Source organism: Salarias fasciatus, chromosome 6 (assembly GCF_902148845.1).
Source record: "Salarias fasciatus chromosome 6, fSalaFa1.1, whole genome shotgun sequence".
Taxonomy (NCBI): Eukaryota; Metazoa; Chordata; class Actinopteri; order Blenniiformes; family Blenniidae; genus Salarias; species Salarias fasciatus.
The window spans coordinates 15,555,660-15,581,489 of record NC_043750.1 but is presented as its reverse complement, the minus strand read 5'-3'; the positions used below and the strand labels follow the sequence as shown (position 1 = coordinate 15,581,489).

Below are 25,830 nucleotides of genomic sequence, written 5' to 3'. Positions count from 1 at the left end.
TTAAACACAGAGCTGAGGATTTATTTATTTATTACAGTTGAGCATGTGCTCCACTTTTTCCCTGTGCGACACCCAGACCAATTTAACCAGGCCACCAGTCCATCAGCTGAGTGTTGCAAAATGGTCACTCGGAGGGTACAGTATAACGGTCACCTGATGTTTACCTCATCACACACACACATGGCTTGACTGCCCATTTTCCAGCCTCAAGGACACACAAACAGATGACGCGCTCATCTGAGAATATTGCATTTGCCTGGCCGGGCTGAGGGAAGACAGAGATGCAGGCGATCTCTCCTCCTCCTCTGACACATAAATCACAAATGCAGAAACTATACGTGGAACAAGGTACAATAATGGACACGCGATGACTACATTTTTATGCAAATTACCACAAAACGATCACGCAAATCATCTCCGTGCCTACCTTATGTCTGACCTTGTGTTAAACACACACACAGCTCAAACTTACACCAGGTGTTACAGAAAAGAACGCTATACGTACTTGCGTTAGTCGTGAGAATATCACGCGGAAGCGACAACTCTCGACCCTCACCTGGAGACGCGGCGACACAAACCGGATTTTACGCACGAAACAAGTTATTTTTACGCACAAGGTTACGCAGGCACCAAACATCTCCCCAAAAACGTTCAACGTTTCTCTCTTTTTTCCTCTCTTCCTGCTGCACAATGTGACCAGTGGCTTATTTCCATCCATCCCCTCTTACCTGTCCAGTCCGCTCCTGCCCGGTGCGCGTGCGGCGGTCGCTGGCAGCCAGGAGGAGCTGCGGTGAGGCAGATGAAGTACACAGAGCCGCGTGTGCGTCGAGAGAGAGAGAGAGACGGAGACCTTTTACACAGCTCCGGAGGTCTCCGGCTTGGGTTAAATATAGAAGACAGGGCCGATCCTGCCTCCCCTCCCGCCCTCCGCTGAGCCATGACAAGTGTGGCTCTGCCGGGGAGCACGTGCTCGTGATCGGACCCCAGCGGGGAAAAGAATGGTTTATCACTCATTTGACTTCAGGTGGGTCTGTAACGTCAGTGATTAGCTTTGCCATTTATTATCTGCTCAGTTTGGAATATCAGACACACAATGGCAGGCTGGCATTTCCACATTTCACGAACTAATCAAAAGCTTCACTGATTTGTTGATGATTAATGCGCTCATAATGAGTTCTCCACGAGATGCATGATGCATCAAGGAATGAGCTTTGACTGGAATAAGATTTATGAGCCATATCTTCACTAGAGGGTGCTCTAGTCTACACTTTCAGTCATTTTCATGTTGCAGTCCAGTCCAGAACATATCAGGCTGTCATGAACCTGAAATGAGGTTCCCTGTGAATAAAACAAATATGGAAAAGGTATCTTTTAGTTCTGATATCCAACTACTTTCTAACCACTTCTCTCAAACTCGGAGAAAACAAAGACGATTCCTAAATAAAGCATGGCTCTGTAATTTAACAACTCAGCATACTGTATCACCACATAAAGAAAGAACCAACGAGCTAAAATAACTTAGTGTTTAATGCTGCTAAAATGGAAAAAGTTTTCAAATTGCATTTTTTTATGTAGCTATAGAGATATATAGTAGAACTTCAAATTATGTAGGTTTGGATGTTGTGTTTATTTCAACCGCTAAACAAGTTTGTGGTCCCAAATGAACTTTATTTGCCGTTAAATCAGCAATATTACCATCTCAGGTAGGCCAGGTTTAAGACTTTAAAATAATCTACAGTCATCTGTAATGTCAAATCTCCCGAATCTATAACAAACATCTCAGTTTAACAGCAGTTCACAACATTAAAATAAAAAATAAAAAATACAGCATCTTGAGCAGTTTTCAAACAAAATGTCTTGTGAATTTTCAGAATAGCAGCACAGCGACTGTTAGTAAAGTTTGGAATCCATGATATTAAATACAGGTGACTTTAGTCAGTGATTCTAACATCGCAGTCCAGAAGCAGGAATGGTTGTGGATATAGAATGCTCAAATATTTCACTTCCTCCATTACTCCGACAGAGTAAACCTGAATTCAACACGTGAAGTTAAGAGTTCTGACAGATGAATATTAAAGATAAAATCAAGAATATCTAGATTTGCGTTCCAAATCCTACCATAAAGATTTCTCCTTTTTAAAGATCAACAAAAATCTAAATGGATTAAAAAAAATTCAATGTTATAAAAACCGAAAAAGCCTGTATGAAACCAAAATGTGTTGTGGAGTTATTAAGACATGATTTGAGCTGCCCTCTGTCGACCGGCGCTACTCTGGTTTGGGCTGAAGTTTATTCTTCTCTGGCTCGAAGAAGTTTTCAATGATGGCGTCGACCAAGTCGTCCAGTTCCTTCTTCAGGTGTGTCACGTCACTGAGAGAGAAGCAGAGGAGGAGAAACATCGACAAAGAGCTGAATACCAACAGTTCCACTTACAAGTTACTGCTTTCAGTTCAGGGGCCATTTTATGGACATTAGTTTCCTGCTGATATGTTTGTCGAGTGACCCACCTGTTCCCAGGAGCGGCACAGAGCTCGGTGTAGTATTTGATCTTTGGCTCGGTGCCGCTGGTCCTCATGGTGGCGACGCCTCCGTTAGAGAAGGTGAAGGTGATCATCTGGCTGGAACTGGAGGTGGGAAGGACCTGACACATTTCAAAGAAGACGGAACAATCATCAGAGGATAAAGACCAGCAAAGTTTTTTCATAATATCACATCCCATCACACATTCAGGGCTGAACAAAAGAAGTGTTAATTGCTGTTTTTTTTTTTACTACATCAAAACAGTCTCCATAACTAGAGTCCCTTCTTTATCTTCCATGTTTTTTTTCTTTTCTCTATCTAATCAAGACAAATGGATTGATAACCCTTGCTTCATGGCAGGTGATGTGCCTCCAACAGGTGAAAAGTTTAACAGAATACCAGGTTTGCTGAACTGCTTACAGCTTTTTTGTCGGGCTGATTGCTGTCGTAGCCGGTGGTCAAGTCTCGCACGGTCGAGATGGAAAAGGCTCCACAGTCGGTGGGGTAGGAGTTTTTCTGACCACCGGAGTTCCGCAGGCGGTCAAACAGGCTGCGGATCACAGTCTGGTCGTGGCAGATAAAGTAGGAGTTCTTACTTAAGTGATAGCCATACCTGACAAAGAAAATCACAGTTAGTCTGCTGTTCCACTTCACATAAACAGAGCAGAAACTGACAGTGGTGTCATGGAAACGTGCGCATCCTACTCTTCATAGATGGTAGTGAGCTGCTGGGAAACGCTGATGTTTTCCGTTGCCAGGTAGGATACCATCTCTCCCGCTATGGCTGCGGCACTGACGCCATCCTTGTCCAGCACGGAGGGACTGCACATGTACCCTGCCGAGCACAAACACGCGTTACGAGTAATTCTCAGTATGTACAAACTTCCAGTGTGTCCGATCAGCTGTCGCGTCCTGAACCCAGAGGTATGTGATTCCAATTACAGCATCCTAATGCCGTTAAATGGGAATGCTCCAAACTATGTGAAGCTGAATGCGTGCCGTCTGCACCTCGGCCAGAATAGCCGTAAGTAACCTTTACCCCACTGACACCAATCAAGACCTGAAACAACCAAGAACAAAGTCCTCATTTGACAGAAGTCAGATGCATCTGGATGCTTCCTGGTGTTAACACTTCACTGACAAACAGGAAAGCCTGTGAGTGAGGACAATAAGATAGAAAACCAGTCAGAGCTGCTAAACTGCACACTGAGGATGTGCGCTTCACAAGACGGAGCCGTGACTCATTTATTGATTTTGTGGCAGCGGTACCTTCCAGTGATCCTTATCAATAATTATTTTTCTATCATTATGAGGAGTTTCTGAGATTTGGGAAAATGTCATTCTCACTACCAAACTGAGACCAAAAACAGAGTTACGGAGAAATTATGGAAGCGAACCCAGAATAAAGGAACTATTGTATGTTGACAAAGCAAGTTTAGAAGTCCGTGAAAATAAAAGTGGAGACTTTGTATGAGTGCATGAGTGTGTGTGGGTGTGGGTGTGTGTGTGTGTACCTATGGCCTCTTCAAATGCAAACAGAACCATCTTGCCCTGGTCCAGAAGATCTTTGGCTCTGTTCCCCATCCATTTGAACCCTGTTAACGTTTCCTGAAAAAAAAGTTTTCAAAAAATAAACACATCTGAAGAAATTTTACTAAAGAGTGTGTTTACATGACCTTTTAACTGTAAGGAGTCTGTTACTGTGGGAAAAATGCAGGTGTCTTTTTGTATGTAAAACAGGCAGGCTCCCCTGCAGGTGAAATGTGAAATACTTAAAGTTTTGCATGAAGTAGAAAATCAGAAATAACCATTATTATCTTATTGTTTTAGTTCAAAAATCAATACACCCGGACTGTTGTTACCTCAAAGTGGAAGCCCTCCTTGAGAGCGATGGCACGGAGTATTTTGGAAGAGACGGTGCTGGACAGCATGTACAGGTTCTTCACAGCGGCGGCGTCGGAGTTTTGTTCCTTCCAGCAGCGGAAAATCCACCACCCGAGCAGAGCGCCCAACTCATTGCCGGTGAACACTCTCCACTGCCCACTGCCGCGCACAGCGCCACAGGCGATGGACAGAAGTGTAAAGAGACAAACCATAAAATACATCAGGCACCAGCAGCTTGTGAAGACTAAAGGGTTTTTACAGAGAGGCAAAGTGCAAAGAGAGCAAAAGGCTGATTTTCAGTTTAACGCTGTTGACACTCCCTGAGAATGGAGTCAGTCAAACATTAATACAGTATTAAAAACGAGCACACACTTCTGCTGCTTTTCTGCCATGGCCAGTCGATCAGCGTCCGGGTCATTTGCCAGCACGACGGAGGCCCCCACCCGGTCTGCAAGCGCAAACGACAGCGTCTGCAGAATAAACAGACGCGTTACTGCCTCGGCCGTGTGCGGCTGCGTCCGGCAGGCGCCGGCTGCACTGAGCTGTACGCACCAGGACTCCTTCGCCCTCCTCGGGATTGGGATATTTGACTGTGGGGAATTCGGGGTCGGGATCTTTCTGCTCCTCCACGGCGTACGGAGGGTGGAGATCAAAGGCCTTGAAAGCCGACTGGACAAACGCGTGACCGACGCCATGAACCGACGTGTGCACGATCTTCACCTCTGAGCTCTTGTTTATCTCCCTGGAAAGAAAGAAGCAGAAGTTAAAGCATGGATCTCAGTGTTATATGTCCGATTTATCATATCGACTTCACAGGCATGTATAAAAGCACATGCTTTCCCGCAGATGAGTGTGTCAGAATCACCTGTGATGACAGTGTGTCTGGATGGCTTTGAAGTATTGTGTGTGGATTTCCTCGTACGGGTCTTTCATCAAGGAGCTCTTGGAGGCCTCCTCTGTGTTCCAGGACTCGGGCCAAGGCTTCAGGTTTTCCTCAATGGCTTTAGAGATGCCTTTGTCATGAGGAGACACAATCTGGGCCCCGTTTTCCCAGTACACCTGGGACACACACAGATCGTCACAAAAATACAGATGCAGTTAGCAACACGAACACAATGGAGCCCGGGTGACGTGCAGATTAATACAAATTAGAAGGAAAAACATAATTACTGACTGAGTTTATGCAAATAGAAAACTGACCTAATTTAATGAGCCGCCAAAGTAAAGAGTGATTTACATAAACAGCAAATGAGGAGAAAGTGCTTCACTACCTTGTAGCCATTGTCCTGTTTGGGGTTGTGTGAAGCTGTCACCATGATACCGGCACACAGTCCCAGGTGGGAAACAGCAAAAGGCTGCAAAGAGAGGAAAGATGATAATATAATTTCATGTTGGATTAACCAGAGAAAGAACTTCTACACAGGAAGAACATGCAAACTGCAGATTGAGGCTTCAAAGCTCAACCCATACCTGAACCTGGTTATTTGGTTTATATTTATAGCGCTGTACTTCAGTCTTTCTAGTATGGTTTAAAGTCCATTGTTTGTTCTTCTCAAAGATATGTGTGACACGTCTTCATGCACATCCACGGATTTCACTCATGAGCTTACATAATTTCCTTTGAAGTGAAATCGAGGAAACAAAAGCAGCAAAGTATTTGCTCTGGGGCACAACAACCAGCTGAACCGATAAGCATGTGCACCATTAACTGGAGTGAATTTCCTCTCACACCATGTAACAAACTGTGTAATGCATGGGAAGATGCAGGAAAAATGGTGAGAAACACTGAAATATTCTATATTTTTCACAAAGAACAAAAGCAAAAGAAAACAGGGTAATGTGCCGCTTGCAAAGCTCACAAAAGGAAAATGAATCATCTCAAAATACTGAAACCAAAATTGATCCCAAATAGTTTTATATCTTACTTTGAATGTTTACAGCTGTGGATAATTGTGTTTATTTTGTGTTAATTTGGTATATCGGCAGAAAAATACCTGATCCCACGATCTCTGAGCTGCATTACATCATATTCTTTCAGTACAACTCTCCAATGTGCTAAATATTGACAGAGACACGAGCAGGGTGCCCCTTCCACAGGCCTTAAACTGAACAGAACCTGTGGAATCATATGTATGTTACACAACTGAGTGTTTGAATGGAATTTGCCCGACGAACAAACATGACGGCAGTGACCTGATCTCACTGAACAAGTCTGTCATGAATCTACTCCCAGAACCAGAAGCATCTTCCTCTTTCGTGTGTTGAAACATTTGTGACTGTATGTTGTAATGTGACCAAAAAAAAAAAAAAAAAAAAACACTTGAGGAAATGCAGAAAAGTCATGTGATTACCACAAAAGGAGTTGGGGTGATGTCGGAGAAGAGGTGAACCGGAACGCCTCGGCTGATGAACACCGCTGCGGCCAGGCTGGCGAAGCGTTTGCTGCCGCCGCCGCTGGGAGGGTGAGCCCGGGCGTCGTACCCGATCACCACCCCTCGCTCTTTAAGGTCCCCGAAACTCTGTTCCAGGTAGCAACAGAAACCCTTAAAGAGAGGAAACAAAAGAACGCAAAGGAATTTGTTAAAGTTAGTATTATGTTATTATTCAAGCATTCAGTCTTTGCAGACAGGAGATGTTTCAATTGTTACTTTCCCATGAGGAGCTATGACAACGATACTGTTAATAATACACAAAGCTGCAGGTAAATACAGTATAATGACTGGTGGCTTGTGGGTCACAGTACGTCAACAATCACACTTCGAACAGCAGCCGACAGAACTCAGCCCTGCACCTGTGTGGTCTGAATGATGGTCAGGTCATTCATGCAGGACGTTCCGGGGCCCATCGCTGCTCTCAGGCCCGCTGTACCAAACTCCATCCTGGAGGACAAGCATTTCTTCAAAGCCTCCGTCGCTCCATCCTTCACCATCTCCTGCACCATCGATGCTGTTTTTGGGTTCTGGGAAAGAAAATCAGACGTGTTTTATGAAGTGAAAGTTAAAGCCGACATTCAAACACTCTTCTTAGATCTGAGCTGCATTTGTTACTGCATCACATAAATATTTAAAAAGTTATTTCCATATGAAATTACTGTGGATTTCTTTGTTATCCAGTTTATGTGAAAACAATTTGTAATACAATTTTATAATAACTATATAAGCATGTAAATATCAGCCCAAAATACTCAATGTACTGTCAGAGAAGACAAACTAACATTTCTTACTGTAGAAATGGGAAAAGTTACAATTTTGGCTGTAAATTTGCTTCAATATTGAATCACTATTTATCGAGGTAAAATACATTAGTTGACTATAGATACAATTTGGCCATTACTGTAACCATTTAAAAAGTACATCTGCTGAATTTATAAGCAGGCAAAATGCATTTAAATAAAGTAGTACATTCAGTTAAAAATATAATTAAAAAATTGATGTTAGTTTCTTTTTCATTTGGTCTATAAACACACTGCACTAACACAATTTTCCAAAGACTCGTGAATCTGTTTCAAATGTGAGCTAACTGAAGACATCCCACATCTACTTAAGACAAGAATGGTCCTGTTTTTGGAGGTCAAATGGCCAGATGCACATTCTTTTAATTACGCATTGGTGTGTGCGCGTGTGTTTCAAATATCATGTGATTTTTGTCAAAAGCACACCAGATTGGACACGGGCCCACAGTCAGAGCATTAAATTGTATAGGTACCATAAAGTTCTGACAAGGTAAAGTACTGTTTGATTGGTCTGTAATTCAAAAATAATATTACAGAAAGAACTGTAAAAAGCTGGTTTGGTAGGATAATTTATAAACATATACATGCATGCATATATATACATTAAGTGCTTGAAATAAACTCTTGATAAAACGTTTCCGGATCAAAGTGTTTCTGATGCGACTGAAAGTCACTGACTGCAGAGGAGAGCGACCTGAATAGCTGACGGTGCAATATTGCATACAGGACAGCAAAATTCAACTAAACTCAACACAAAAATACATAAAATCCGCTCTAACCACCTCACAAATTAGCACGATTTCTGTTAATGAAAGCAGAATTTATAACCATTGTATAATGAAGATTATATATGACATATTTGTAAAGTGTGATTATCTTATGAATGGAAATATCCATGATGTAACGCCAATCAGTATTTCTCCATATTGACATTTACTGTCATTGAAAGTTAAATCTCAACTCTAATGCACACTTTAATGTCCATGTAACATGTTTGAAGTTAGTAGACGGGGTATTTCATACATTTAGCTGGCTGCACGCGCAGCTAGCTAAACTAGCTGACAGCTCACCCGGTCATACTGCAGCCACTGCCGGACGGCTTGGTCCAGCTTGCTGTCCCCGGTGGAGACCGAACAGTTGTCCATTGGTCCTGTTGGTCCGAGTCGAGATGTTATCCAGCGTTCTGCCTCCGGTGACACGGTCACTGCGATCAGGACTCCCTCACCACAGACGGAAAGTGAAGCAGGACTGACTGGATGCTCCTCGCTCACCGCCTGGGGCGGAACGACGTCCTGCGACACGCGCTTCTCCCGTGCTGCGTTCACGGACTGACGCAAAAGTTGGTTAATAAGAGACTTCGCTAATTCCATCCATTCATGTTTTACGCGGCTTTTATCCAAATGAAAGTGAAAAGTGACTGGGGTTACAAGCCTTTAAGCACTCACATTCACAAATATGTGCATTTATACACTCACCAGTTTATCTCAAGTGGATGCTTTCGTACTGTGGGAGGAAAACCTGTCTTGGTCAGAGATTGTGCAAACTCCAAACACAGTCCACGAAGGGCAAACCCCAACATGCAACAAACACTGACAAGTCACACAAACACATGCACGTCTGTGTGAAGAAAAGTGATGTTGTGGTTCACACCGAAAGTCAAAACACTCTGGTTTGACCCTGGGCATTCCTGTGAGGAGGTTGCAAACTCTTCCTTAGACTGAAAAAAGCAGGCATGAATTTACTGGAAGAAGTTTGTTCTTCAAGGATACAATTCAGAATGTCAGTGTTGAGTCTTTCACACCAGCAACAGATAATTTAGCTCAAAAAGCCCAATAATGGCTATTTCACTGGTACATTTGGTTAATTGCGTGAAACATTTAGATACATAACTTGATAGACTATTAATGGTAGTTTTCTTGTTCAGACACTAGTGCAACTGCTCTTCTATTAAAATAACTCACTCCAGGGCCGGCCCGGGCTTCAGAGGCGCCCTAGGCGAGCCCGAGACGAGCGCCCCTTGGGAGCGTGTTTTTCGAGCGGTCCCGACATTTGTTGAGCGGGGGGGGGGGGGGGCGCTGACGAGCGATGCCGAACAATACCGATCAGTGCCGGGCAGCGCCGAGGACGAGGAGCGCAGTGTGTCGGACCGCTGCACAGCGGGGCACACGGAACACAGAGCGTCGTGGCGCCCCTTGTACGACCGCGGCGCCCCCCTCGGGACGTGGCGCCCTAGGCGGCCGCCTAGTTCGCCTATGCCTAGAGCCGGCCCTGACTCACTCAAAGTTTTCATACTTACCAAACTGCAAGAAAGAAGAGGTGAAAGAAGAGCATGTGACTTTGGGCAACATAGTGTTTGAAAGGCCAAACCAGTTTTCTGGGATAGTTGTTGAATAAAAAAGGAACTTGGGAAAGCACAAATATCACATTATTTAAAATGGATAGATAATACAGTTTGTTCCTTGTAACGACACCAGTCACTGTGTTTGTAATGTGACAACAGATACATCATACAGTCAGTGTTGTTTGATGTGTATTGAGAAGATTTTTTTTGTATCTGTAGTTGAGATGGACATAAAAAAAAGTCAAACTGGACCTCGAGATCCCTGGGTAATAAACTCTACCAGAAAACGTATGGAAAGGAAAGAATCTACTTCCTAATGGCATCACCAGGAGATCAACATATTTATTATTTAAAAATGAGTACACAATTTGTGTTTTTACAAACATATTTACGAAATAGGCAACAAACACAGCAAATTAAGGCTCAAGTATGACTGAGGTTTCATTCAAAAGGTGATCCTGTCGATGTTACTGAAGCACACAGTGCAGAGCTGCAGGCGAAATAAAAGTCGGATGTAAATGTGTGACATTATCAAGTAGTTACAAATGAACAAGCCGCTCTGCTCAAAATTCAAGAGAGATATTTCCCACATTTTCCCTTTTGTGGATTCAGCAGCAAACGCACAACTTCAAAACTTTTCAGAATGGAGGCCCTAGGGATTTATCAAAGAGTTATAGAGTTTTAATTTAGTGACATTTATGCAATATTTCAAATTTCACAAGAACAAAGACAGAAAAACAAAATCCACCATAAACATACTTGGTAAATTACTCTCAGCTCTTTAGTTATTAGTCTCAAAACTATTATTATTAATTTGAAATTACAGATTGGTGAAGCTTTTTGTCTTACGAATGACTAGGACTGCACAAAGCCTTGAATGTTGCTTCAGTGTGCCGTCTATTTTCAAGCCATAAAACCATACACTTTACAGCTATTGTGACATTGATCCCAAGGTGAATCTGTAAAAGAAAACGCATGGAACATCATGAATGGCCCGTCGCTCTGTTCACCATGTGACGGATGTTATCAGGCCCACAAAGCTGAATTCAGCTCTAATTATTTCCACAAATTGAAGTCATGCATTTCCTAGTCACATGTCAAGATGTCAGCTCGGAGAAGGCCACAATTAGCGCCGATAACCGCTTTGCCGTGAGACCCAACATGTACCTGAACAATGTGGTCGCGCGACCTCTGACAATTTACAAAACTCAATACTATCTGCTGCGTTTCCTTTGTTTGATGGTAAACAGGTTCTCATCGGTAGGATAGTCATTTGGCCTTTGTTGTTTGCGAGCCTTTTTAGCTAGATTTCTATTTTTCTTGTTATTCTTCTCCTCTTTCGACTTTGACCTGCGTTTCTTCTGCTCTCCAGTCCAGGCAGGATACGCTGGTCCTGCGTTGTACCCCTCTGGTGGAACAGACTGGATGAAAGCTCTTTTTCTCGTCTTCTGCGAGCTCGCCCCTCTTCCTCCTCCTCCTCTGGGGAAGTCATCTGCTTCGTCCAAAACCAGTTTTGAGGGTGTTGGGTTTCTGGAGGATGGCACTGGCCTCTTTGGTTTCCATGGTTTCGCACTCGTACAAATGTCCTTCTGTTTGTGTTTGTGCTTCTGGGGTGTTGCAGCGTCGTCGTCGTCGCTGTGGAAGAAGGTGTGGCTGGCAGTGGGTCTGTGGTTCCTGTGAGTCTCGCGGGGCGTGCGGTTGTTTTTGTAGCTTGTGAATTTCTGTTTCTTCCTTGGTACATCAGGAGTGAGAGGCGTATTAGCAGGAGAAGGGAAAAAGCCATTTTCCTCCAGTTCTGAGGGGAAGGAAAACAGAGAGGATTGAATTGAGCTTTGTCTTTTAATGCAGGCATTTATTGAGAACACAATGAGCATCAACACGCAAAGCCAGGATCAGGGTTCCTACATATTTGCCATTTCAAAATTCCATACTTTTTCCATACCCAAATTTCCAGACTTCTCGCCAAAAACATCAAATAATTTGTGACATTTTAGTAAGCATAGTGCTCCGCGGAAGGATATACCGGCGCACAGCGGGTGAGTCTATGGCTGCTACTGCTGTGCTCCGGTATATCCTTCCGCTGAGCACTGCCATGCGCAGATCTGTGTGTATCAAAACGTTATTTTAATGGATTGAAAAGAAAACACGTCTTTTAAAATGTTTTATAACCATTCGGATTTACTTCACGTGCTAATACGCCGTCCCCTGGACCACTGGAAGGAGTATTTTGTCCACTTTCGTCAATCCGGCTCTGATTCCTATTGACTTCCAGCAATTGAGCTAAGCTAACTACGATGCTAACAGCTGGGAACCAGCCACAAAAAAGTATTTATGAGCTTGTCTATCTTTGTCAATGATAGGGAAAGGGCGTGGGTCCAAAATCTTTGGAGTATTCCTTTAAGGGGGCATTTATCCAGCAGCTTTGTCACAGCTGTGACAAGGAACTCCTTGGTTTCCATCCTGAGCTGTGTTTCTTCCCCATCATGTGGCTCAGCACCGCCGCCTCCCCCATGTTGGAGATGTTGAAGGACTTTATGCAAAGTCTGCATTTTGCTTTTCTTGTCTGCCCGGAATCCTTTGCCAACCAGCCTTTGTATTTGGGATTTTTTAGCCACTCCTCTGTAGGGCTGGGTACCGTTAGATATTTTTCGGGTACAAGTACTTTTTCGATACCTCACGTATGGTACCAGTTCCTGAACGGTACTTTTTTCGGTACCTGCCTTCACGGCGCACGGACGACACCATGACTGCATTTGCACTTCATGCCACTAGGTATGCTGTTTGCATGTTCAACCTTATTTTAAACAGACACCACAGATGAAGAAGGGCTGCGGGCTGCAGGCTCCCTGTGAGGCTCTCTCTGCATGCTGTTAGAAAGAGAGTGAGCCGTTAAGACGTGGTAACATGTTCAATGATGGATGTGCCGTTTTTTTCAGTAAAAGAGAAGAACTGAACCATCATTTCCGCGCATGTTTATTGACCACGCAGCCACTTTAAGAACCGAAACTGATACCCGTACGCACGTCTCTTGTTCGGTACCGGTATATACCGGAGTTTTTCGGTCGGTACCACTGAGGTACTGTTAAACGGTACCCAGCCCTACTCCTCTGAAAATGTACATCTTCCCATTTTAGCTCGCTCATGAGCAGTAGCTAGTTCACCTGCCCTATTTCTTCTTCTGTTGGTTTTGCTTGGTGGTTGGCATCCATAGATATCATATAAGAACTAGATGCCCATTGCAGCGACGTCGTTCCTACGCCGGCAACCCTACGCCGGCAACCCTAAGCCGCTACTGAACATATCTTGCTTCTGCATCAAGGGAACGCCCTCCTCTGCAGTTTCACCGCCAAGCCGCTAGGCAGTCACAACAACAATGCGGCTTCCGTAGCTCCGGCTTTTACCTGGACACAGATCTATAGACATAGATATCTAGACACGTGCACTTATCGAACATATATCTGCATATATGACATATCTGGCGACACCGGGCTGTGGTGGAGGAGGGGCTGAGTGGACCATGATGAAATATTGGTGAAACTAATGAGTTTTTGGACGATTAAAGCCGTTTTAGGAGCGGCTATACACATAGCCCCGTCTGCTAACAGTGCTAACACTGCTAACAGTATAGGGATGTGTGCCGCTCAATTTTGGATCTAAACTTCTCCCGAAGCACTGTTTGGATCAGAAAAGCATTCGGGGAGAGTTCTACTTCATTCTATAAACAACGCGAAAGCGGACCAATCACAGCCCTCGACGTTCACGTCACCACTCATCGCCTCGATGCGAAGTCAGGATTTTTGGGAGGTGCGCGTCAAGCCCTAGCGTAGGAACAAGGTAGGGCGCGGCGCAGACGTTGTAGGAATGACGTCGCGGTGACGGGGAAGCATACTGAGGCCTTCAAGGCGGAGTCAACAACATTGTTCACTGTCGGTCATCTTTGGACAGTGGGCCACTCCAGGGCGCTCTGTGTAATCTAAGGGAAGGTGAGTGATTTACACTAAAATACTCAACTCATTGAATTCTTGACGGATTTACAGACGGTTTGATTTATTACTGACGTTATGTTGCTATGATTCAGACTAAATGTTAAAATCACAACTTTTCTTTTTGCATGCAGTTAAATATCTACTTGTCTGACGTGGTTTGGATTTTCAAACGAAGTCGTTTGAAAATCGAACGAAAATTGAGCAATCACCAGCTATTTCAAAGTTGACATTAGTTGACAATAAAGGGTAACTCCGGTTTTTTGACACCTGGACCTTATTTCTAGGTGTGTGCATGCTCATATACTCACTCAGACAAACATCGTGCAGCTCGGAGTCCTTCAGAAGTTATTTAGATCCAACCAATATAGCGCGGGCCACGGCAAGGGAGCTTCAGTGCGGGACATAATCTCTGCAAAATCGCTCATTTCGGCTATATTTTTTCATCCATAATCATAAAGTGTTATCATAAAGTCAGCTCGTCTACCGTCTTCAGGTGGGTCAGCTGACAGTTTTCGATAACTTAGCCACAATTAGCTCGGATGGGAACGCTGGAGCTCCTCTCCCGAACAGAAAGGCACTGACTCGGCCTTGCTGTCATGGCACACGGACGTCTGACTCGCCGGGAGGCTGCATAAAGTCAGCTCAGCTACCGCCACGGTCGGACAGCCAGGGGTGGCTGGCGCGTGGGTCCGATCGCCTGCCTGCGGAGCCCGACCGGGCCTGGAGGCTGGGCCGCTCGGTCGGGCGAACCGTCCACCACGGCGGTGGCGCTGGGCCCCGTGCAGCACAGGGGGGCCCGTGGCGGCCCCGGGTTGCCTTTCGATCCGGGGTTGGATGCTCAAAGCTCTGCTCTGCTCTGATAGGATCTGCTGCGCTTCGCTCTTCTCTGACACCGTGCTAACTTAGCCACAATTAGCTCGGATGCTGGAGCCTCTCCCGTCGGCCGCGCTGCGGCCCGCGCACAGCGCTCCTCGCCCGGCCTGGAGACCTCCAGAGACTCTCGGTGAGGAGAGACTTCCAGGAGTGCCCCGCAGCCCACGCGCAGTGCACCTCCGCTGGGCTAACTTAGCCACAATTAGCTCGGATGGGAACGTCGCGGAGCTGCTCTCCCCAGCAGAAAGGCACTTTGAGTCGGCCTCGGCTGTCACAGCGCCCGGGTGTCTGACTCGCCGGGAGGCTGCAGCCCCCCTCCCGGCATGGCAGCGACTCAGAGTGCCTTTCTGCTGTCGAGAGGAGCTCCAACGTTCCCATCCGAGCTAATTGTGGCTAAGTGAGCAAAAACTGTCAGCTGACCCACCTGAAGACAGTAGACGAGCTGACTTTATGATAACACTGGCGATGGATGAAAAAATAAAGCCGAAATGACCGATTTTGCAGAGATTATGTCCCGCGCTGAAGCTCCCTTGCCGTGGCCCGCGCTAAATCGGTTGGATCTAAATAACTTCTGAAGGACTCCGAGCTGCACGATGTTTGTCTGAGTGAGTATATGAGCATGCACACACCTAGAAATAAGGTCCAGGTGTCAAAAAACCGGAGATGCCCTTTAATGTGATGAGTGAGTGAGTGGCCCTGTCCCAAGATGGCCGCCATGTGACGACGTTAGTCCCCACTGGGTTACAACGAGCATGAGCCATGTAGGGTTTGTATATATATCTATGTTGGCATCCAGTTTACAGGTGCATTGCTGCAAGCCTGCCACCTACCGGACCGGAGTGTAATGTCAGCTGAGAAATCTGCCCAAATGTTTTCCAGGACCGTAACCGTCTGTGTGCTCTCACACAAACATTTTTAGCTGCTGCCAACAGATTGATGCATTTCTCTTTTTTCTATATTCTTTTTCTTTCCTTTTTTTTGTTTTTGTTTTTTGTTTTTTAGAAAATATAACAATGATAGAAGTCTTGGAAACATGAATATTTTTCCATACAATAGTATCAATTTTCCATACTTTTCCAGATCTGGAAAATTCTAAAATCAAATTCCATACTTTTCCATACTTTCCATACTGCGTAGGAACCCTGCAGGATCAACCAAAACAATATTCCTATTCAACTCACGAGGGCGCGAGCAGTACAACCACATTCAGTCATGGAGAAAATGTGCTCATAAAGATCTGAGAACAAGTTTTTATGGGTTCTTATCTGATATAATAATACTTTAATATAAGGTTTCCATACGTTCTGATAATGCTCTGCAATAAAGTTTAAATATTTCAAACTATTTTTTTTTTTCTTGGAATCCTCAAGGAGCTTGGCCGTTCATTATCAGTGTGTGCGTGCGTGTGTGTGTGCGCGTGTGTGTGTGTGTGTGTGTGTGTGTGTGTGTGTGTGTGTGTGTGTGTGAGAGAGAGAGAGTGAGACTTGCCTTTAGCCTTCAGCTTCATCCTGTGCTGTCTGCTTTTGATTTCCTTCACAGTGTCATACGTGTTAATAAACGGTGCGTTGGGATACACGCCTTTAAACATCCTCTGCCGTGTGCACACCTAAGAACGACAAAGTCACAGGAACCAAATATCTGAGACAGCATATCAGAAAAATGTGGACAAGAAGATTAGAACAAATGGCAGATTTGTTTTTATTTTCTGCACAGAAAATATAACAATAATGCTACCCAACGTACAAATAAGAAGTAACTTCCACAAATACAAATCGCGCCAAAAATGTAACTTCAATAGCAAGTTTTAAAAGGGACTACCACACAGAGCCAGCAAACAGGAGCCGAGTTACTCACGTGACCGAGATGTCCCTTCCTGGAGCAGTTGTAGCAGTAGTCAGAAGAGCGGCCGTTAGATGATCCCGACGGCTTGGCAGGAGGGCCGCTTCTCGTCTACAGAGAAAGAATTACAAGAGCTTGTAGTTTGTTGTGCGTAAACTCCGCATTCGATTCTTTTCCCCGTCTGACACGACGGCAACAATCGGACTGCGGTTCAACGTGTGGTTTGCGTGCCGCTCTCCCTCTCCTCTGTCATCATTCCCATGCTCTCCATTCATGCAGACTGTGGCGTATTGTATGGCCAGTATGGGTGCTGATATGAACCAGTGATTACTAAGGTATAGTTAGAGGCCTGTAATGACCCTGTTTGATAACTGAACCGTGTGTGTGTGTTTCTGTGTGTGTGTGTGTGTGTTGGATACAGGGTCCCGTCCCCTATGGGCCAGTGTTCTGAAAGCCTTCCATGCTCCAGCGCCCACAGCAAATATACACTGATAAAGAGAGAGAGAGGGAGAAGGGAGACACAGGCCGAGTGCATTTACTACCAATGTGTCTGTCACACACACACACACACACACACACACACACACACACACACACACACACACACACACACACACACACACACACACACACACACACACACACACACACACACACACACACACACACACCATTCTTTTAAACACCTTCACACTCGTCTGAGGTGGCCCCTCCTTTCTCTCTCAACCCTGATTCTGAGATTACAAATGATTTGTGCTCCACGTCATTTCTTAAACATAGCTCAGCTAAACTCCCCTCCTTTGTGCCTCCCCCATTCCTCCCCACACACACCCTTTTAAAGCCACATCTACCCCTCACACTTGTTTTTCTTTTTTTCCCCCCTCTCTCCCTCTCTTTTCCGCTTGAGTAGTTTTGCGGCAGAAAGGATGAATGCTATTAGAGCGTCGCGTCATTATCGGGTCAGGCCTGCCGGGCCCATCTCCATCACAAAGGCCAGGAGATCACAGACCTCTTGCAAGCGTGCACTCACACACACACACACACACACACACACACACACTTGCACGCAGACACACACGCACATGTGCACCCAAAGGAGATCACAGTCCCAGTCTCAGACCCCCCCGACCTCCACCCTTCTCGCGCCTCTTCCCATTCATCCCTCATGTAAATTGGCTGTAGGTCTCTCTCCCTGACCTTGGGCTTGTGTTATCTCCACACACTCTGATCCAGCACGCAGACAGAACAGAAGAAAGCTTGAGCGAGGGAAGGCGAAGAAAGAAGGAATGAGATCTCCTCCCATTCTCGCATCAACCTGTGATAGTTTTGTGAAACCCTGGCGTGAATGCAGAAGGAGCTGCCCGCCTCATCTAATTTTAATTAACTGGATGGACATTCAGTCCTCTCTGTCCTCGTCTCACACCGAGGCATCACGGGCATCTATAAACAGGGTGAAGGACTGACAGATCAGGGCAGTTTGGAGTCTGTTTCCTCCTGTTGGGGGGAAAAAGCCCCCAAAGAAAGTGAATCTGACGGAGACTCGGTGTTATCAGAATCATAGAAACACACATCAGCTGTGTGAGAAACTACAGTGGTGTTACCACTGAGAAACCGATGCTTGGATAAACAGTGCTGGGCAAAGGTTTTGGAACTGATGAAACAAATGCAGCAAAGCAACAAAAATAGAGGTACTGCATTTTTTTAATTTACCCAATAAGGTGTGAGGTGAATAGAAAGAAGTGAGATTAGTGTTTGCTAGCCATTCATTACCTTTGCAGAACACCTGCACACGGTTTCTGAAGGATCTCTACAGGAAGGTAGATCCAAACACGTTTTACAACAAACCACAGACACACTGTTGATATTTCATCTGCTTGATAAAATCCTTTTATCTCTTCTTGTGGCTCAAACAGACGCAAACTTATTGAGAGCATTTGTGGAGGCCTTTCATTTCTGGGACTCACTGTTCTTTTAACACAAAGTTGTTGGTGGTATTAAATTGTGGGTTTAAACTGGTGTGGTGTGGTTGTGAAAAATTTGAAGATGCAGAAGAGTTTTCCAAAGTATTGTACGAGATATGGAAAGAACAAGGGTACAACTGAAACAAAAAGCCTGATTACAAAACAATTCATAACCTTCAAGTATACCTGAAACACATAATGACAGAAAGAGTTCTGGGCCTTTGTAAGTTGAAATGGTTAATTTTTCATTCATATTCACTCTTTATGATAAATATCAAAAACAAAAAGCTGATAAGTGTTACAGTCTGGCTTTGCAAATGGAATGACTGTGCTTTGATTTTAACTCATTCATATGCTCGTGGGTAATGGACATAATTTCTAATCTATTCACCATGATCGAATCACATTCTCTTCCTTTCTATATTGTTCATTGCCTTTCTTGTGTGTTGTGCATGAGATGCACTGATGAATTCCCAAAGGGATTGTCTTTTCTCAGTTTTATTGTTTCAGAGTCAGACATTCTCTTGAAATCAGTTTTGATACTGGGATAGGCAAACAGTTCTACTGAAAGAATGGATGAATGGCTGGGTAGATGGATGGATGGATGGATGGATGCCATTTCTTTGAAGACAAACCTAAAAGAATCAAAGCTTGCTAGAAAACTAGCAACTACAACTAGTTGTATCTTCTTGGATCCAAAGACTTAAAATGTTATGAGTAACAAAAAGACTGAAATAAAGAAAAATCACACTAGTATAAACAGGTGTTGGCACTTTAAGCCTTTGGTAAGACATGAGTGAAGCATTTTTCCCAAAAATGCCTGAAAACAATGTTTGTCTCCATAAACTTGCCAGACGCCTTCAGGCATGAGAGGCTGCAGCAAAGAAACACCTGTCTGTTCAAGTAATGGTCCTCCGACCGAGAGACCGCTGGGGAGACCCTGCAGGTATGAGGTGAAGAGGTCTCGGTGTGTGTGTGTGTGTGTGTGTGTGTGTGTGTGTGTGTGTGTGTGTGTGTGTGTGTGTGTGTGTGTGGTGTCTAAGAAGGTCCAAGGACTTTTCTGTGTGTACATAGACAAATGGCCATCCATGGTTCTTCATGCATGTACACACAGACAAACACACACGAGTGTGCGTGCTCTCTGTCACACACACACACAAAATGTGTTTTCCCACAGTTGTCCCGACACACACACGCATGCACGCACACCGTCTCTCTCTAAGCCCCACTCGCCTCTGCTCCTTGCCTTAGCTGCTGGTGGCAAAGCTGTGATAATCCTTCGGCCAACACAAAGCTCAGACTGTTACAGACTACAATCTGAAGGGAACACACACACGCACACACACACACACACACACACACACACACACACACACACACACACACACACACACACACACACACACACACACACACACACACACACACACACACACACACACACACACACACACACACAGAAGTCTGTTTGCTTCTCGGATTGTGTTTTGATAACTGTGTGTGTGTGTGTGTGTGTGTGTGTGTGTGTGTGTGTGTGTGTGTGTGTGTGTGCGCGTGTGTGTGTAAAAGGGGGTGGGAGCTGAACAGTAACGGGTGGTGGGAGCACGGGGGCCAAGGCCAGCAGCGCTGTTTTGCATATGTTATTGCGGCGATGGGGAGAGGTTTGCATATGTTACAGGACCCACAGGGGACCAACTCTGCATGCTTTATCATAGAGAACAGCCTCACAACACAACACAAGACCACTTGGCTCATACCAAAACAAACACACCCTTGTGGTGTGCGTGTGTGCGTGTGTATTTGTGCAACATGCCGCTATGTACATATTAGGTTAACAGGGAGGATTAATTAGACTGTTGTGAATTAGCGGAGATGAAATGGCTATAAGGTGAACATCTTCCCAGACAGAGTACAGTAAATGAACTGAAGACTGAACCATTAATCCTCTTATTCCTATGGACAATGAACTGTGCTATTTCAACAACTGCAAAGAAATTAATCACGCTGTAATTCACATGGACGGGAAGAGTCGGTGTCTCTGAGGAGACAGCTAAAGGTGAAGGTGTACACGTGAACTTAAAAAAGGCTACAGAGGAGGACGAGTAAAGGGGGGGGGGGGCGTCCTCCAAAGAACCAGATGTGATTCCTGCCCCCCTTTGTGTCTGACGGTTCACAAAGACCGAAGCCCTAACCCGGCGCCCTCACCAGGACTCACGCTCACACGGCGCCTAATTCCCAGAGGCTCTTCCTATCTCCTCCCGTCAGTCAGTCAATCAGTCTGAAGACAATCAGTCGGAGTCCCGATTTCCTCTTCGGAGCGGGAAAGAAAAAGCTCCTGGAATGTCATGATAATGTGATGCAGGGGTGAAAGGCTGTGGGTTGCCACCTCTGGAGAAATCCTCCCCATTTGGGGCAGCAACGAGCGGTAATCTGGTCACACTGTGGAAAGCCGGAATAGGGGATACGAGCTAATCTTTTCAAACCCAAGTCAAAGTTGTACAATTTCTTTTCTGCGTGCCTGCTGCAGAGATCAGCCGTCCCATTCTGCTGTGGCCAGCGTGAGGCCGTGCTTTATTCACTCCAATTAGACAGAGACAAACATATAAGGACATGAGAGACCGGGATTTGGATGTACAGCATGCAGATGGACTCCTGTGCTCCAGTCAGGATGTTAAATCCTGATTTTACATCACAGCCAACCAATTACACACAGGCACCTAAACACACACGTACACACAGCAAAATCGACACCATCCGGCTAAGCGGAAAGTCACAATGACCTGCAAAGCCTGCAAGACCTCTGATAACACTGCACCTGTGAGTGTGTGTGTCCGCGTCAAAGTGTGCGTGTGTCTGTACACATTCCTATGGTTCTGCATGTAAATCCAACAGTTTAGCTGAAGACACTACCGAAGAATAAACACCTGAACTACGTGAACCTGTCCGCCTGACAGACAGCAGCAAAACATGCAGTTTTCCAGTTATTTTCTTTTCCTTTTTTCCCCACTTTTATCCTCACCTGTTTTTATGCGAATATGACAATCGCCTGTTTTAATGAACACCATATTTCCCAGATATTTCTCTGGATGATAAATTACTTGTTTAAAACAGGAATTACAACAAAGTCTTCCCTGTTGTCTTCAAAATACTCATTTTGCTTTATTAACACATTTAAACCACTAATATAGTTTATAATGAAGTTAAAAAACAAAAAACCATCACCTGAAACCACCTTTTACATGAAGCAAAATAAAACGACCTGCTTTGCCTTTGAACTCAGATACATGTAGAACTAGTCTGCAGCTCCCCGATGACCGCTGACTCTTCATATAAGTAGGCATACAAAAGGCTTTTACTCGCCGCCTGTTCCTTCAGGTGTCTCAATATGAGGGGAGAATAAAGAATTGGGAGCCTTTCGACACGGCAGAATTGAGAGGACCGGACCGTCCGGACTATACAATGATGAGCCAGCTAAAACAGCTCATTGACCACATGTGGATTTAAAGGATTTGTACACGCTTCTGTTTGAATTGAGCACATTTCCTTTAAAAGGAATGAAAAAAGAGGTCATCCAAGCAAAAAAGTAAAAAAAAAAAAAAGAGAGAAGAAGAGGGATGAAGGTTAAAAGTTAAAGTGGGGCTTGCTGAAGTTCAGCAAAATGGGAATAAGACTTTGAGCAGAAAGTAGTGCTGCTTTAATGTGATCATAAGGAACATAATTTCATATTATATGCAATTCCATTTTCCCTTGGTCTTTCCAAATAATCCCCTACAGCTTCCATGTATTTAATGATGGTTTCAGATCCATGTCTTTGTACTTTTCAGGAAACTGTGTTCGATTACACAGGACAGAAATTTGAACATATTTTACAAACATTGTATTTTTACTATTTTTTATGAAGTTTAAAAACCTTTCTTGAATTTCTTTCTTGAGTTTCCTGAATCTGCCTTTATTTTGTCACTGTATGAATAGGACACAATAAGTATTGCATTACAGAACAACTCAAACGAACTATTTCAGTTTAAACCTGCCAATAAATACAGTTTGAGAGCATTTCTCCATTTGACCACTGAGCGGCGCTCTACCTCCACACAGCATGCAACCAAAAAAAAAAAGTCCACAGAGGCTCCTCAAAGGAAGCTGGTTGATTAAAATAAAAATAAAAAAAGACACCAAATGCACACAATTAAAGGCATTAAACTGCCTGTGCATAGGTTGGTTGCTGTGGACAGGAACTTCAAATGTACTACCATTTACTCATTATTTTACAACATAACTAAATTCATAATTAGATTAATGTGAAATGCTTCTTGCAAGTAATTTTACAGTACATTTTTTTAAATGTGCTATCAGAGCATATTTGAAAGTATTTACTCGCTTTTCATGGGCTTTTCCTGGATAGAGACAAAATAAATAAATAAATAAAAATAAAGAAAAAGACATATTGCAGAAGTCCTTTGTAAATGTGAACCGAAACTCCCTGTTAAGGGTTTATGTTCATTTGCTTCATGCTATAACCAGCAGACTTCTTAGAGGCCAGCAGTCGTCCACTGAACAGTCCCATTCAGGGAAATTTTTCCCAATAGGGTGGAGATTCGATGCCCATATACAGGAATAAAACAAATCAGAAAAATAAGGTTAAGAAAAATAGAAATGGATATAATTTCTTAAGCTTCTTTTTTCCCTCAACTTCACATGGTTGCTAATTACTTTCAAATTCTAAAGATTGATTTGCATCATTTCTGGTTCAACCTCAGACATAAACCTGTGAAACAGATAGATATTAGACATATTCTACAATGTTCTTCATTTGGTGAAGAATCCCTGGAAAACGCCACTGTATTATCAAGATCCTTTTTTATTGAAACGATTTTCATAAAAGTAAGAGGATTTAGAGACAGAATGTCCCAACGTTGCAACGTTGAGCTAACAAAGACTGAACTGAGCACACCTGGTGGAATAAGAGGGGACGGCCAAAAGGAACCTGAAGGAAATACAGTCAGTTGCGAAAGAAAGGGGTTCGAACAGCTTCATTTTTGTGGCGAACAATAAGGTCACAGTCAGTTTTTTCAGTCCTAAACACACACATACACACATGTCCCTAAGGAAAAGATCAATACACACACCCTGATAATGCCATGAGGAGAAAATCCGCTCGATATACACACACACACACACACACGCGCTGCCGTCTGCAGAGGTACAGATCAATAAACACCAACATACAGGTGTCACCACTACTATCTAAAAAGAGGCCAATCAATGCTCACACAGCCATATACCTGCACCAATCAGCAGCTGTGCGCTCTGATTCACTCTCTCTCAACCTGTTTAATACATTCACCCCTCCTTGTCCTCCAGCAGCAACTCTCTCTCTCTCACACACGGGATGGAAGCCATCTTTCCACAGCTGCCAGAAGGTGGCGCTTCGGTCTTGATCCAACACAGCAGGGTCCAGGGTTGCCTGTGCCTTGAAAATATATGTATAACTACACATTCACGCCTGATCTTTCCGTGCATTATAGCAGCCAGCGCACAGACAGCAGGTCACCGAGACTGCACTTTGACCTTTCATGACTGCTCCCCAGCCAGCCTTTAGAAGTTCCTCCTCGCTTCATGTGTGTTTTCTCATCACCGCTTTGCTTTTCTCCATCCTCAAATCTCACCTTGGGGGATTTTTTTTTTTTTTTTTTTTTTTTTTTAAATATTCATCAGTAGTCTTGGTGAAATAGTCTATATGCTGTCAAAAATTCAGTCCGAAAAACAAATCTGAGTTTCAACAATGCGTGTAACGAACTGAGGCTGAGCAGGCAGACGACAGTGAATCCGTAATTTTGACAACAAACTCATCACTCAATTCAGCTTATTGGTCCAAAAAAAATCTGATCATTCAGCTAGAATTCAATCAGTTATGTACAACAGTGGATCTCGCCATCTGCATTTAGGCCCATTAATTTGGATAAAATTGAAAACCAATTCATCAACAATGAAAATACACGTTAGTTGCAGGTCTGCATTGCATTTTGGGGTCTATTTTGGGACACCTTGTTCTTTATGGTCCTGGTGGATGATTGGCCGAACAGAAACATGACCTCACTCCGATTTTCAGCACAGAGCGCTTCAAACCAGTTCCAAGGCTTCGATGTTAAACACTCAACAACAGATTTTAAAGCTCTCAGCAGGCAATCATTTAAAATTACAACGAAAGCCAAGCAAATTGCAGATCACCCACAGAGAATTTCTTTAAACATGATGGTTAAAACTCCATTACATGAAGGAGAGAAATGTACTGGGGCAAGAAAGGGAATGTTTCAAGAAATTGTGACCGCTGCAGACACACAAAAAAAAAGCCATTGACACTAAAGAAAATGCAAGAAATCTGAAAAAAAAAAAAAAAAAAAAAAAATCAAAAACAGACTTTTAAATTAAAACGGTGTTTGATCAAACAGTTTCTTTGAATCCCTGCTCTTTGAGACGGGAACTGTGTCTCAGATTAGTTGATTTTTGAAGCTTTGGTAGCTTTGAGGTAAGAAATTACAAGAAGACACCGATTGCTGTATCAAAAAACATGCTTGGTGTCACAGAAGACACAGAAGACGTTTCGGCGGGGCAGGCCGTCTTCGTGTGAGGTGATGAGACGGTCGCAGAGTGAGCGTGGCCAGCTCAAAATGTACAAGCTCACAAAAAATAGATTTTAAGAACCGAAGGCCAACAATAAAACTATTAATTAACCTCTGTCAATAAACGTCTCATAGGAGTGGCGAACTTTTCCAGGGTGTGAGTTGGATAAACCAAAAGGCAGACTGAGAAAGAGAAACAGACATAAACAATCTGCAGAGAAAGAAATTGTCTTTTTATGATGGGGGTTAAAAACACTCCCATGTATAAAAAAACGTGTAACTCAATATGACACAAACATGATGAAAATGTTGTGGCTATCCTTTTACTCCATTTGCAGCTCTGTGTGTGTGTGTGTGTGTGTGTGTGTGTCAGTGTCGTACTTTCTCAGTAAATACTCCAGGGCTTTGTGGTCTATACTGTGTGGTTTGGAGGAGTTTGTTAGTTGAGGGCCAGGTGCAGGCAGACAACACATACCCTCACGGAAGATAAACGGACCCAGCACACACACGCACACACACAGACACACACACAGACACACACACACACAGACACACACACACACACACACACACA

At 44.1% G+C, this 25,830-nt stretch overlaps 3 protein-coding genes across 4 annotated transcripts in view; all 3 read right to left on the bottom strand.

Annotated features, from left to right (window-relative positions):
• Positions 1-855, bottom strand: part of tbc1d1 (TBC1 (tre-2/USP6, BUB2, cdc16) domain family, member 1) — a 45,188-nt gene extending 44,333 nt beyond the window's left edge. For both annotated transcript variants that reach the window (XM_030094137.1, XM_030094138.1), the window contains exon 1: positions 729-855. The gene's annotated coding sequence lies outside the window, so the exon portion shown is untranslated. The remainder of the gene's footprint in view (positions 1-728) is intronic.
• Positions 856-1,641: 786 nt separating this feature from the next.
• Positions 1,642-8,897, bottom strand: pgm2 (phosphoglucomutase 2). Its single transcript, XM_030095064.1, has 13 exons — positions 8,707-8,897; positions 7,196-7,363; positions 6,756-6,947; positions 5,676-5,759; positions 5,270-5,463; positions 4,957-5,146; positions 4,777-4,874; positions 4,383-4,563; positions 4,035-4,128; positions 3,226-3,355; positions 2,941-3,133; positions 2,508-2,641; positions 1,642-2,370 (listed from the first exon to the last, which is right to left on the bottom strand). The coding sequence occupies exons 1-13, from the start codon at positions 8,779-8,781 to the stop codon at positions 2,268-2,270; spliced, it is 1,836 nt and encodes a 611-aa protein (XP_029950924.1). The 5' UTR covers positions 8,782-8,897; the 3' UTR covers positions 1,642-2,267.
• Positions 8,898-10,301: 1,404 nt separating this feature from the next.
• Positions 10,302-25,830, bottom strand: part of zcchc7 (zinc finger, CCHC domain containing 7) — a 45,354-nt gene continuing 29,825 nt past the window's right edge. Inside the window, exons 7-9 of the mRNA XM_030092990.1 lie at positions 16,691-16,786; positions 16,325-16,442; positions 10,302-11,772 (exon numbers count right to left, since the gene is read on the bottom strand). Coding sequence (XP_029948850.1) covers positions 11,192-11,772; positions 16,325-16,442; positions 16,691-16,786 — 795 coding nt within the window. The 3' untranslated portion in view covers positions 10,302-11,191. The remainder of the gene's footprint in view (positions 11,773-16,324; positions 16,443-16,690; positions 16,787-25,830) is intronic.

What these genes read in the sequence shown, in the direction of transcription:
- pgm2 (XM_030095064.1), bottom strand. Translation starts at nt 8,781, where the DNA reads ATGGACAACTGTTCGGTCTCCACCGGGGACAGCAAGCTGGACCAAGCC. An exon ending in AGTGGCTGCAGTATGACCGG is followed by an intron (nt 7,364 to 8,706) that starts GTGAGCTGTCAG and finishes TTTCTTTCCCAG; the next exon opens with AACCCAAAAACAGCATCGAT. An exon ending in ATCAGCCCGACAAAAAAGCT is followed by an intron (nt 2,642 to 2,940) that starts GTAAGCAGTTCA and finishes GAAATGTGTCAG; the next exon opens with GTCCTTCCCACCTCCAGTTC.